Below are 15,145 nucleotides of genomic sequence, written 5' to 3'. Positions count from 1 at the left end.
GCTGCTTAGAGTTTTAAAAATAGGTTTTTCTCGAGGAGATTGAGAGTTAAGGGTTTCAAAGGAATGGTTGAAGAAATTCGAGAGCCTAACTCATATCATAAAACCGTTTTTATAGGAGAGGGTTGTTCATTCCTTATAAACATGCCAAAGATCTTATCCACGGGTAATGTGAGATTATTCATCAACACCCTCCCTCACGTGCAAGCTAATATTTTTTTTAGTTCTTGTCATAGGGTAAGTAGTGTGGGCTCCATTCGTCTTGTGGTAGGCTCGAATACCATAAAGAAATTCGAGAGCCTAACTCATCTCATAAAACCGGTTTAATGGGAGAGGGTTGCTCATTCCTTATAAACATGCCAAAGATCTTATCCACATGCAATGTGAGATTACGCACTTAAATAACATACAATATATATATATATATATATATATATATATATATATATATATAAGGAAAATACACTTTACCCCCCAAACTTCCAAATTGTTGCAATTCAACCATTCTGATTTTTTTTTTCCCAAAATGCCCTCATCCCAAGTTTAAAAAAAAAAAAATTAAAAAATTAAGGAGTGGCTTCGGCCACCCCTAGGCCCAACTGGGGTGGGCGGCCACCCCTTAATTTAATTTAATTTTTTTTTTTTACTTTTAAATTTTTTGTTTTAACTTGGGATGGAGGAATTTTGGGGGAAAAAAAAAAAAAAGGTTAGAATTGTTGAATTGCAACAATTTGGAATTTTTTTTTTTTTGGGGGGAGGGGGGGAGTAAAGTGTCACTTTTTAAACATTGGGGTTAAAAGTGCAAATAGGTAGATAGTTCATGGGGTAAAATATATACACCCGGTTCCGATTTCCCGATTTTTATCGGGTGCCAAAAATCGGGACCAGAACTGGGGTCTCCGGTTTTTGCTTTTTTTGCAACCAGAATGGGAACCGGAACCGGATCCCCAATTCCCCGGTATTTTTTGACACCCCTAGGAGTGGTGGTGTCCTGATCCAACTTTCCCTCCGAGAGCTCATCCTCCCCTCCATTCTTAATAAAGCGAGAATGATTCTCTTTTATCTAGAGCTGTAACTAAGCATGCTCATTTTGCCAATGATGCTGAAAAAGCTATCTACATCGACCGCCTCATCACAGTCATCATTAATGCATCCTTGTTTTAGCAGTCCAACCATCAGATTGCATCACATACTGCTTTCAAGGCGACACTCTCTTCAACCTTTTGGTCAATAAATTATGATATCGGATTTGTTTCAATCCATTTCCAGCTTTATTTTTAGGTTTAATTTCATGCACTGTAATGACTATTTTGGAGGTGTTTGTTGCTGTCCCCACCCCCTCCTTTTGTAATTTTATTATTTTGCTCTGAAAAAAATAGTTATAAGCAAACTAACTCAATTAGACAAGCAAGTAAAAAGTTACATAAAAGCCCACCAAATACACACCTTTCCACACATTACAAAAGACAATAACATGGAATTGTCTATGATCAGTACCTTCCCAACATTAACTGAAAATTCAATATAATTCTCTTTGAAGAAGCCTATGATCAAATTAACCAGAAATGAAAAACCCACATCACACCATGCACAACAAATGCTTAAGCATCTCCTTTATTTCCCACTTGCACCTAAAAGTTTTTGCCTTCATTTTACTAATCTTCATTCTCGATATCCTCTTCTGCTTGATCTTCATTTTCTATATCCTCTGTGAATTTCAAATCTTCCTCAATGGGTGCTTTATCCTCTTCATCTCCTTCTTGATCAGCTAGTTTATTATCTTCTTCATCAGGGAAAAACACGTCATCAGGTTCAGCTGTCTTGGACTCTGTCGGTTTGACATCTACTTCTGTATTGGCCTGCTTTTCTTCAACAACAACAGGAGACTCCTGTGTTGTTTCTTCTTCTCTTTGGTTAGTCTCCTCTGGAACTGTTGCAGCGTTGGCCTAAAATATCACCATGTCATATAATTTATTAGGATCAAGAGCTTGTTGAAAAGGTCAGCCATTTGGAATAGAAATCCTATTACAAGAAAACTAATTAGTTTGAGAGCGTTATTTGACACTGCGATTTTACGAACTAAAAGTGTGGTTTTAAATCAAATCGTAGAAAATGTATTGTTTTGAGGGTACGTTTTTAAAAAAATTGCGATTTGAAAACATATACAAATCTGCGTTTTCATATTGCAAGCAAGTAGTATGTTGTTAAAAATATGCGATTTTGAAGGTCAGACTATAATTTTACCAAACGCTTAACAACATTTTTAAAAATCAAATTATTTTAAAAGTCGAGTTTTCAAAGCGCACGTTTTGAAATTGCAAACCTAAATAGACCATTTATGTGGCATATGAAGTTGTCTTTCATGCTATATTTTATGCTACCTAAGTAGAAAATATGTTTTTCAAAATGGATCCACATGTATCCATTCATCCCAACTCCAAGTCTCAAGTCTCAAATGGAGGTTCAAAATGGATCCACATGTTCATAATACACTCTCTACGATTATTTTAATGAGTCTTAATTAAAAACAAGATAGGTGCTACTTTCATAGTGAATCAAGGATTATTATGAAAATCATTTGAGGAAACGTTAATACTAACTTTCATTTAGGATTTCTTAGCGAAAAAAGAAAAAGAATAAAGAAAATACAACTTTTATTCATAACTTTGAAATATATAATTGTTAACGTTAATTTCTTTGTGTAACATGTAACATATATAGGGTATGCATTTACTGAATACCATGAAGTGGTCACTTGTTATCTTTTCTTTTATTTTTTGAAAGGACATTGACTTGTTATCTAAAATTTGGATTTTCTTCCGTTGAAATGAACTAGAGAAGATCATGCCCTTTAAAATGGAAGGGTAAAATTGTCCAAAAAAAGTGAAATGACAATTTTATTCTTCTATTTTAAAGGAATGACTCATCTCCAATTCATTATGATTCATGTTTATATATATATATATATATATATATATATAAAATAATAGCAATCCTTTTCAAAAAGCCTTTGCCGGACTAGCTAGTATATAAAAGCTAATCACTTTAGGTTCTTATGTGAAAATATGCTCATCAGCTTGCGTTATGAAATAATATATGTACTATTATATAGTGTTTGTTATTCGAAGAGATGAAATCTCTATCAACCAAATTCTGGAGAGAAGAGAGAGTCGTAAATAGAGGGAGAGAGAGAGAGAGAGAGCACCTGGAGGGAAGCCATGGGAGAGAGTTGAGGGAGAAAGATAGCAAAATAGAAAGGATAGCAGAGAGGAGAAAGTTGGAGGCACGTAGCTAAATAAAATGAATTAAGAAGGGTGATAGAGCGCCCTTTATATATTGCCCTAAAAGGGTTGATTATGTGGTCGAATCCTATATTCGACAAGTGTGTGTGGGTTCCATGGTTTCTTCATGCACACGCCTTCTCTCTCATAGTCTCTCCAATGTAAAAAGGAAGGAACAATTCATGAGCTTCGTAGACGACTTCTGGTGAGTTCCGGCTGTGGACAACTGATTCTGGCGAGCTCCGGCAAACGGCAGAGGTTTCCCAACTCTGGTGGCAACGAAAAATGAACCATGAGAGAAAGCATGCGAAAAAAAAAAAAAAAGATAGAAGCTCAAATTTGAAAAATAGTTTACAGTCTAAAAAAAAAAAAGTAATATCATTTTAATTACCAAAATTAAAGGATGTTTTTCTAGTCATTTTAAAATGTTTTCAGTTTGACCATGATTTTCGGTCGTACCAAACACCGAAAAATAGAGAAAAAGATTTTTAGAAAACGTTTTACGTCGAATTCCCTAAATGAAATGATATAGTAAGAGATTTATTTGACGCATCAACATGTTTAATAGAGAAAACGATTTTCGGTTGTACCAAACACCGAAAAATAGAGAAAACGATTTTCCGAAAACGTTTTACATCGAATTCCCTAAATGAAATGATATAGTAAGAGATTTATTTGACACATCAACATGTTTAATTAATGGGAGCTGTACGTGTTTCATCAAGCCCTTCTCAAACTTAACCCTAATTATTATTATTATTATTTTAATAAGTAAACTGCTAATGCATAGTGAGAATACTACATACTACACCTCTGTCCCACCCTATCTTATTGGACAAATGTGACAGTACCTATCAATCCTTGAATCAACCTTTTGTTAAGAAAATTAACCAATAAAATAGGGGTATAATATATAGTATTATTCATTGACAACTATTCTCTTTAATAAAACAAAGATTTACTTTTTTTGAAAATATAAAGATTGTAAACGAAGAGAGAATAAAGAGGGTGGAAAAGCAACGGTAATGTTTGCCATCCCCTCCAACTCCATCATTGATTGCTTTAATCACTTGAAGAACCAATGCGAATCCACTTGCCAATAATCTAGTCGACATAATAGCAAAGCTGGAACAATTTCGTGGGTCCTGATGAGTTGAAAAATGCAAAGAAGAGGTGGTGGAGTTTCAGTGGAACCTTTTTATATGTCTAGGTTCTAATGCTAAAGTCTAAAAGAGATTTGTTCTCTTATAAGATGCATTGCCTGATGGAATGCCAACTTTTGCTGCTTTATGTACATTTCATAAAAACGATTGGATGCATGCTGCATGTGCAAATACATGGTCCATGGTTTCCTTTGCCACGTGGTTGGCCATAAATGGAACTAGTGTTGTTCATAATAAAATCAAGGCTACCCAAGTATATTGACTGTTCAAACTCGACTCGACAAATAAATATTTTAACTCAGGCTCGAATCAATCTTGACCACCCTTGTTTGAACTCGGCTTAGTAAAGTTTAGAAAGCTCGAGCTCGGTGAAAAAAAATTCAAACAAGTTGAGATCAAGCTTGAGTGACTTTACTTTTTAGCAATTCATGTGTTCATGATTTTAAATTAAAATAATAATAAAAAAAAAAAAAAAAGGCAAATAACCGTTGTTTGAACTTGGCTTAGTAAAGTTTAGAAAGCTCGAGCTCAGTGAACAAAAAATTCAAACGAGTCGAGATCGAGCTTGAGCTAGTGACTTTACTTTTTAGCAATTCATTTGTTGATGATTTTAAATCAAAAAAAAAAAAAAAAAAAAAAAAAAAGAGGGTGGGGAGGGGGGGAGGGGGTGCGCAAATAGGCAATTGTTCATTCTCAAAATTAATCTCAACATGCAAATGCTTAACCAAGCTTAAAAGAAAATAGAAAATAGATAAATCACAATGAACCAAGTTTTAAAATAACAAAAATCACATTCCATTAGAAAACAACATAATCTCAACATATGTGCATATAAAATTATAAAATCACAGCCCTAATTTTTTTTTTTTTTTTTAAATAAAAATTAAAGAGAGTAAAAATAACATGTTTTCAAGTCTAATTCACTAAGCGATGAGAAACATTAAAGTATAAGTCTTTGGCTTTAGCCTTTAGGCTTGTATATCGAATTTGAAGGTAACCCTTAAATAGGGTTGTAAACGAAAGCCAAGCTGAACTAAGTATTGGATGTTCGAACTTGGCTTGGTAGCATCATATGAGTGATCGAACCGACTAAATCTTGAGCCAAGTTTTTAAAAAATGGCCGAACTTGACTAGCCAAAAGCGTAGTTGTTCCCAATTGAGTTCGAGCAGCTAGAGCTTGATTGAGTTTTTTTTTTTTTTTTTTAATTTCCAATTGCAAGATGAAAAAAGTTAAAATAAAAGTTAAATAGACTCATATAACAAATTTTATTAATTTATTATTGAAAATTATGAACTTTACTAATTGCCAACATTTTCTACATAAATGCACATTTTTAGTATCTTATTCATACAAATCACAATTTGCAAAGACAATCATTAAGGTTTTATGTAAATATCAACATCAACTTTGATGGTTGTCAAGACAATTTCCGGTACGGTGAATACAAGGGCAACTTTGTAATTTCCTTCTGCGCTTCTTCTTCAACTTGCAAGACAAAGGTCAAGAGAATTCACCGGGAATGTTCTGGTGGATCCTCCCCGATGATAAAGTTAGCTTCTCTCTTTACTTGTTCTAGAATCAGAAATGTATGGCGTACCTGATTCTTCATTGTGCAAGCATATTTATAGGCTAGGTTGCCTGGTGCTAACGATGGCAGCCGTGCTGAGAATCCGGGATTCTGGAGTAACCGACGAGTGAATTAATGATCTGATCTTCTGGCCGTTATGGGCTAATTATAACTGCCTTGATAATTAATGCGTATCCTGTGAATAGTTTGTAATCGCTTGGACAGTTAATGTGCATCCCATGAATGGTGCGTTAGTTTCTTTTTTTTTTTTTTTTTTTTGAATCAAAAAACTACATTCTCATTAATGAAATTCAATGGCAATTGGAGCAACTTGCTCCATTTGCAAAATCTCAGAGATACACTCAGGTGGTTCATACAACCACGTGTTATCCAAAAAACTCCTTATATCTAGTTTCGACATTGTATGAGCTGCCTTATTTCCTTCCCTACGCACAAAAGTAAAACACCATTGCGTCATGGCCTGTAGTTCATGCTTGATGTCTTCCACCACGAAACCCATACTGCTCCAGTCAGGATCGGACGAATTAACCGCCGTAATCACCATCTTTGCGTCTCCTTCGAAATGAACGTGTTCAAGCCCCAAAGATCTGCAGAACTGAATGGCTATAAGTGCTGCCCTTGCCTCCGCTTGTGCTACCTCCAGATTACCCCTTAAAGTTTTGCTGTAGGCCGCGAGGAGCTGCCCTCGATCATCCCTCACCACCACGCCAAAACCCATCCATCCCTGCTCCTTCCCCAACGATGCATCCCAATTAACTTTCCACCAGCCATGACAAGGAGGCCGCCAAACCTCCTCTACAGCCATTACATTCCTTGCCCTTAGCTTATCCTCTACTGCATTAGCTTTGGCAAACTCCTCCACTGCCGTTGACGTACGTTGAACAAGAATACTAGGATGAACAAAGGTCCCCTCAAACACAGCCTCATTTCTGCGAAGCCACACCCTTCGTACAGTACCACTAAATTGTAATATTTCATCAGCCTCGCATTGATTAAAAATCTCCTCTACAAGCTGCAAAAAATTAACTACACCAGTGGAACTCTTTTTTTGAAGCTTCTTGCCCCCAACACTCCACACATCCATGGCAGAAGGGCATTGCCATAAAATATGGAGAGTCGTTTCTGGCTCCCTTCCGCATAGAGGGCATAGTTGATCATCAATCATTTTCCTTTTAAACAAATTGCTTCGGGTAGGCAAAATATCGTGACAGGCCCTCCATAAAAAGTTCTTTTCCACATTCGGCACTTTCATTCTCCAAAGCTTGTTCCATACCATACTATTTCCCACCTTTGAAGAACTGGAGGCTCTCTGCTGCTCTTCAAGTTCCAGCTGTAGATAGTAGGCACTTCTTACCGAGAAGAAACCATTTTTTGTTCCACACCATATTCGCCTATCCTCCCTGTTAGAGACACTAACTGACAGGGATTGAATTAGATGGACCTCCTCCATTGTGAAAATATTTTCCAGCAAGGTTGAGTTCCACCAACCTGAATTCCCATCAATTAATTCACTAACCGTGGCCTCGGGATGCAGTAAAGAAGGTGGAGTTTGCACCATATATGTTGAGGGCCGTGGTAGCCACTTATCCTTCCAAATCTTCACCCGATTCCCATTTCCAATCCGCCATATCAACCCAGCTTTCACCAAATTGCACGAGCTATGGATACTCCGCCAAGCAAAAGAAGGTCTTGTGCCTAGAGAAGCCTCCAGAATGTCGCCCCCCGGATAGTATTTACCTTCCATAATTTTTGATAAAAAACTGTCCGGTGTGTGCCACAACCTCCAAATCTGTTTTGCCAAAAGAGCTTTGTTTAAGCTCCTGAAATCTCTATAGCCCATACCGCCAAATTGTTTTGCTACCCCCATGCGCCTCCAACTCATCCAATGCACCTTAGAATCCGTATTTGACTTGCTCCACCAGAATTTTTGCATTAGTGCATTAATTTCCCCACATAATGTTTTTGGGAAAAGAAACACACTCATACAATAAGTCGGGATGGCTTGAATCACCGCTTTTAAAAGAATTTCCTTCCCCGCCTGAGATAGGAATTTTAACTTCCAATCTTGTAATCTCTTCCAAATTCGATCAATAATTCCCTTAAAAGCAGCCGTACGAGATTTTCCAACCATCGCTGGCAACCCCAAATACGTATCATAGCATTGTGTGGCTGAGATCCCCGACACTTCTGAAATCCTTTCTTTATCCGCCATTGATGTATTTCGGCTAAAATAAATAGCCGTCTTATGATTGTTGAGTCTTTGACCCGAAGCTTCTTCATAATGACTTAGAAGTTGCGTCAAAACATTCCACTCCGTAAGGTTTGCCCTGCAAAATAGCAAACTATCATCTGCAAATAATAGATGGCTTATACGGGGGCCATTTTTTGAAGTAGGGACCCCTGTTAACAACCCATCTTGAGTAGCCTGGGTCAACATAGCGCTCAGAGCCTCAGCACAAATGAGAAATAAGTATGGAGATATGGGGTCGCCTTGCCTTAGACCCCTTGCCGGATTAATATTACCACACGGACTCCCATTCACCAAAATTGCATATCTAACTGAGGTGACACACATCATAATCAAACGATTCCATCGTTCATCAAAACCCATCCTCCTCATAACCTCCTCCAAAAACCTCCACTCCACTCGATCATAGGCCTTACTCATATCCAGCTTGACTGCCATAAAACTCTTCTTTCCCCCCAACCTAGAGTGCATTGTGTGGAGAGTTTCATAAGCAGCCAAAATGTTATCAGTGATAAGCCTACCCGGAATAAAAGCACTTTGGGTTGGTGAGATAATGTGAGGCAAAATCTTCTTCAATCTATTAGCCAGGACCTTAGAAATTAATTTGTATAAGACATTACACAAACTAATAGGCCTAAACTCAGTGACACATGTTGGGTTCTTCACTTTAGGAATTAAAACAATATTTGTCATGTTTAAATAATCGGGCATGATTCCGGAATTTAAAGTATCAACGACAGCCTGACAAACCTCAGACCCCATGGTTTCCCATGAGTTTTGAAAGAAACCCGCAGAAAGACCGTCTGGACCCGGTGCTTTAAGTGGAGCCATGTGGTGGAGTGCATAATTAACTTCCTCTTTAGTAAATTCCTTCATTAGCTCTTCATTCATAGGCCTCGACACTCGTGCTTCTAGTTGACTTACGCACAACTCCATATCACCTGCAGGACCTGCTGAAAAAAGACCAGAAAAATAATCCACAAAAGCCTTTTCTATATCCTCCGGAGTCTCCCATAAATGCCCTTGCTCATCCTTTATCGAATAAATCTGGTTTGATTTTTTCCGATAATTAGCATAGGCATGATAGTATTTGGTGTTCCGGTCCCCATATTTTAACCAATCGACTTTTGCGCGCTGCTTCCACCTCAACTCTTCTTGGTCCAACAAGTTCTGTAGTTCTTGTTTTACAATATTGGCTTCACCTCCTGCACCCATGTCCTCACTCCCATACAGCACATTCAATCGTGATTTAAGCTTATTGATGGAATTTTTAGTGGGTCCACAGTTCACTTGTTGCCAACGTAAAGAGGCTCTTTTACATCTAGCTAGCTTCTGGTCAATGCTTTCCCAGCCAACACCCAAAGGCAGATTTTGGATCCACGTCTGAGTGATAATTTTTTTATATTCCTTGTCTAGAGCCCATGACGCTTCGTACCTAAACCTTCTCCCCAACCCATGTTGCTGCTGCATCCCCTTCAAACATAGTGTTAGTACTGCATGATCCGAAGTAGTAGATGATTCAACCCACACTTCGGCTGCCGGAAATAAATCACACCAAGCCAGATTTGCCACCCCTCGATCCAAACGCTCCTTGATAAATTCAGACCCCTCCCTACAATTACTCCATGTGTATTTCGGTCCACGAAAGCCAAGGTCCGACAATTCACAATCGTTAAGAACGGATTGGAAATTTCGCATTTGGCTAATTTGTCTACCCCCTCCACCCCACTTCTCGGATAAGGAGACAACTTCATTAAAGTCTCCGATACACAACCATGGAGACGGAGTTAGACGACCCAAAGTTTTAAGGAGGTTCCAAGCTTCGTGGCGTTTGGCCGCATTTGGATGTCCATAAAAACCTGTAAACTTCCATGGAACATCTAAATTGGGAAATTTTATGACTCCGTTAATATGACGGTGACTAAAATTTTGAATGTCCACTGATATATCAACACCCCAAAAAAGAGCCAATCCTCCCCCTTTACCCACACCATCTACTACGAACATACTTGAGAATCCCAATTTATACCTAATCCTCTCCATTTTATCATTCCGTAGTTTGGTCTCCATAAGGAATACCATCATAGGGCTCTTCTCCTTTACCATCCGGCAAAGGTCTTGAACTGTCCGGAGGTTCCCAAGCCCCCGGCAGTTCCAACTTAAAATTCTCATTGCGGTCGGCGGGACTGCTTAGCAGCCTCCGCCATTCCCGAACCATTTTGATTGTCAACATACGACTCCAAACCCTGACTTGTCACCGCTTCCCAAATTTCTTTTTTTTTCCAATACCCCTGCTTAGATGGTGACATAGTGTCTCCATTCACAGCTTCACCTTCCCTTTCTTTCCGTTTGCCAATGATCACTCCCTCCCTTCCCATCAGTCCGGCCTCCTTCAAAAATCCATGCGCCTCATGCATGGTTTTTTCCACATCAGCAATACAAGGTCCAGAATACGTCATGGGATGGTCAACACGTGGCAGTGGGCTATTAGAACTCCCCACCTTATTTCCTCTTAAATTCTGGCTCCTTACTTTCTCAGCTGCCACCTCATCATGTCCTTTATTAGTCTCCACAACAAATTTTCCCATAAGAGAAGATCCTGCCGTTTTGGATCCATTTAAAGCCCCCAGATTATTTTCCTTTTCCTCTTTCCGCATATCTCTCCTCCCAGAAATGCTTTGAGACCCCTTTGCGTGGCTTTCCTTAGCAATATTGCTCCCACGTTGACTCCCATAATTAATACCAGAATTCATCCCCCGATTCTCGCTCCTTTCCTTCTGAACATTGGTGCACTTAGGGTTTGAGGGCATTTTTCTATGGTCGCCGCCGTCATCTTGTTCCATGTCTTCATCACCGGAAAAATAATGCCGGTAGCTCTCTTTTGTCGGTTTATCGTATCTGGATGATCCAGGCCTCTCCGAATGTTTGCTCCCCCCCCTATCTTGCCTGCGAGTTGGTGAGGATGCCCTCAACCACAGCCCATACTCTACTGGAGTCTCCTGATGGCGCATTTTACTCTGGAGAGGGCACCCCGTCTTCCCATGGTTGATGACCCCGCAATTGAAGCAGAGCTTAGGTAGACGTTCATATTGGAAGGCTATCCATTTCGATTTTCCTTGTACTTTGAGCATTCTTCCCCGAGCGAGTGGCTTTGCCAGATCAATTTCTATTTTGACGCGCAAATATGCCCCCCAACCAATACCATCCGCTTCCGTGTCAACATCCTCCACCACTCCAACAGTTGATCCAATCCTTCGTCCAGTCATTTGAGTCATACACGCCAACGGCAAATTCACCATCCGAACCCAGAAGGCTGCTCGATCAAAAGTATATTCCAATGGTGATGATAGACCGTCGAAGTCTTCGATAAGAAAAAGGCTCCCTTCAAAGACCCAAGGTCTACCCTCCAGAATTCGCTTCTTGTCTCCTATGTTCGTGAATTCCACCAGAAACAAGTTCTCTCCCAAAACTTGGAATGAAAATGTTTCCGAAGGTTTCCACCAACGCATCATATCTGACTTGATCGTCTCCTTACTCACCAACCGGTCCGCAACTAATTTCCCCAACACACATGCTCGCCCCCTTGTTAACCCTCCCTGCAGTTCCTCCACCGGTGTGTCCAAATCTAAACTTTCTTCTTCCGTTAATGAAAGATTCATCCACATCTTAGACAAATCCTCCATCGTTATACGAATCTACTTCCACAGACTCAAAGAGGCTTGGAAAACTGTTCCTTCTCTCCTAGAGGTTCTAGAGAGAAAACATGTCACTTGACACTATTTTAAATGAGTTTGAAGAGATTTGGTGCGTTAGTTTCTTGATGGGCAATGAATGTTCGACCCCTTCAATAAGCTCGGTTGTTTACTTGTCCCGAGCTTTCTTTCTACATACTTTATCTTATGTACCTGTGAATAGATGACATCCACCCCATTGTACTCTCCTCAGGCAATGCGAGTCCCGGATGGTACCGACCCCCTGTGGGTTTTGGGCTGCATAAATTATGTGTAACAGTTACCCCTCAAATTCCTGTTTTCTTAAGGACTAAGGAAAAAGAGAATTTATATGCCTCCTTCTTTCCTACCCAGGCTCTTTGTGTTCTTCTCAGGTCTTGGGATCCCTGAGAGAGCCCTACCCCATACTTCCATTGACCCGTTCTAAATATAGCTGTTACTCTTTTGACCGTTAACATTCTAATTCGACAGTTGTCTTCTAGAGATTCTTGCTTGCCCAGAATCTCTAAAGATCTTCTTGAATTCCTTCTTTTGGCGATACTTTAATGCTTTTGTTTGTTGCTCTTTAATGCGCTGCTGATTTCCCCACATGTCTTCTTCTAAGTGATCCGTGTACCTCTTTCTTTGGAACAATCGAGCGTGTGGGCTTCCGAGACAGGTGTAGGGAATTTGGTGGTTTCTCTTCCACGCCTTTTGCGGAAAATTTTAACGGTCATCTCGGTTCAACTCAAGTGCCTGCTTTTCATCATACCTCGAATAAAACGGTAGTTTGATTCACCCGAGGTCTCTTCCTTATAATTAAATACCTTTTCTCCTTCCTTCCTTCTGCCATTTCTCTTTTTTGCCTTCTGCGATTTCTGCAAGTTTTAGTCTTCCTTTGCCTGGAAACAATGTCTACCTCCAATCAACTAACTTTTTCAGATGAGCAAGTCTCCAGCGAACATTCCCCAGAGATTCCTCTGGTTTGCAAAGGAGCGAGTTCCTTGAAATCTCATTCCGCTGTTGAAGCACATCACTTGGACATTGGGTCTATTCTTTGTTTGGATCTCTCTCGCCGGCAACGATCCTGTTTTGGATAAACTTATCCTCAAACAAATATCTCAATAATGAGTAGTTAAAATAAGGGGCGCTACACTAGTGATTTGTGTCGTCAATGCGTCAGCGTGCCAATATCTTGAAAGTTGAAAGTTGAAGACTTGAGAAATGAAAAGTGTCTTCCACTCTTCTATTCCTTATGGCTTCTTCCTCTAAGTTTCGTTTCTAATAGCGTGAGTGTAGTGAAAATTTGAATATACTCACAAGTGCACAAATCGTTTCGAAATACAATGTTGCAAGTGCGAGGTCGATCACACAGGGAATTGTGTTTATGAAAACAAAATGTATCTAAACTACTTAAATCTTAACCTAGTTCCGAAAGGTGAGTGATTTTTTTCTTTTTCTTTTTTTTGAATCGAAAATAAAAAGCGTAAAATAGACAAATTGAAACTTATCAAATGACAAAGTAATAAGGTTTTGGAATGCACACTCACCAAATCATAGCTACATATCCTCATGATCATCTATACATCCAAAATTCTTTACATAACACTCTTGATTTTCATCAAGATTTTTATGAGCAATAAAAATCCTATGCATGTTCTACTTTGTGTAAAAGAATTAATTAAATTATCCAAAGTATCTGTCTTTTGTACAAATCACAATAGATATCCAATTTAAACTAAATCATCTATTGTATCCATAAAATGGAACACAACGAAAATATCTAATATTTTGACAAAATAAAAATTCAAGCAATCAATTAAATGAAATTCCACTAATTGAATGGAAGTAGAACATTGGAAACATAAAACTTCAGAATGTATAAAATTACATGAAGATAAAGTAGCTATTCATTGGTAGGGCTTCATCCTCAACATTAGTTGACAGTTTAGCCTCTCATGGAAGTGAAAAAGATTACTAAAGCAATTGAAGCCATAGAGTTTGAAAAGTTTACAAAATGAAACACCAAAATTGAGAGCATCCAATAACAAGAAAACCCTAAAAGCTTCTTCTATTTTTCTCTCTTTTTCATAGCCTCCAGCAGCTCCCTTTTTCTTTCTTTCTTTTTCCTTTTCTTTTTATAACCCTCTTCTAGGGCCTTTTTTCTTAAAAAACGTCGCTTTTGTGAAAAGGGCAGAAATTCTGGAACTGATGCATGTGCTCGATCGCTGGCTGAGTGCGCTTGAGCGCACTTGTGCTTGTGGGATTCCTTCCTGCGGCACAGGCTCTCGATTGCCTGTCAGCTGGGCTCAAGTGCAGGTGCGCTCGAGCGTACAGTTGGGCGCTCGATCCCTTAGCTTCTGGGTGGCTTTTTTTCTAGCATTTGTTTTTCTCACCTTAAATCCGCAATTTTTCCTTAACAACCTGCAAAACATCAAAATTACATAACTAACATAAAACATTATGTTATAATACAACTAAAGGATTAACAGATGCAAATTAAGGGGCTTAAATATGTAATATTTAGCACTTATCAGACCCACAAACTTACATATTGCTAGTCTCGTAGCAATTCAAAACTAAAAATAAAATGAAAACATGAAACAAAAATCCTTTGTCATGGGAGATGCGATTGCATTTGGCATATGCAACAAGCATTTTAAACCCCTAGGCATCCATAGTGAACGAGTGAAGTCTCGTGAGGGTTTATCATAAATGATACCCACAAACATTTTCAGTACTATGTTATTGAAAAGAATGAAGTTTCACATAAACAATGGTTCTTATTCATGAGCATGCTTAAAAAGGTCAACTCCATCTTCAAAATCTTTAGGACAACCAAAGTCAACTCACTTATAAATGGACAGTTGAGACATCATATGTTCTAATAGGTGCACAATGAAATTAGCGTACAATCATGAAGCTTCAATTTAATCTTAAGATAAATGGTTCAGTACCTCAAAATTCGTAGGACTTCTAATCAGATAAAACAACCAAGGCATTATGATTAAAAAGAAATGCACTTCTTTTTTTTTTTCTTTTGTGTAGGCTGTGCAATGCTTAGCTCCCTTAAGCTTTCTAATTGACCCGCATAATGAATGTTAGGCCAATGACTCCCAAACCAAATGGCTTTAGGACACTAGATGTAGAAACATCC

The 15,145-nt window shown here is 38.7% G+C and overlaps 1 protein-coding gene across 1 annotated transcript; it reads right to left on the bottom strand.

Annotated features, from left to right (window-relative positions):
* Positions 1 to 1,432: 1,432 nt before the first annotated feature.
* On the bottom strand, positions 1,433 to 3,277 carry LOC132167975 (uncharacterized). The gene is made up of 2 exons (XM_059579032.1): positions 3,203 to 3,277; positions 1,433 to 1,943 (listed from the first exon to the last, which is right to left on the bottom strand). The coding sequence occupies exons 1-2, from the start codon at positions 3,215 to 3,217 to the stop codon at positions 1,653 to 1,655; spliced, it is 306 nt and encodes a 101-aa protein (XP_059435015.1). The 5' UTR covers positions 3,218 to 3,277; the 3' UTR covers positions 1,433 to 1,652.
* Between the last annotated feature and the right edge of the window lie 11,868 nt (positions 3,278 to 15,145).

This window comes from Corylus avellana, chromosome ca1 (assembly GCF_901000735.1).
Source record: "Corylus avellana chromosome ca1, CavTom2PMs-1.0".
NCBI classification, from domain to species: Eukaryota; Viridiplantae; Streptophyta; class Magnoliopsida; order Fagales; family Betulaceae; genus Corylus; species Corylus avellana.
Note: the sequence above shows the minus strand (reverse complement) of the source record. Positions and strands in the feature narration are given on the sequence as shown.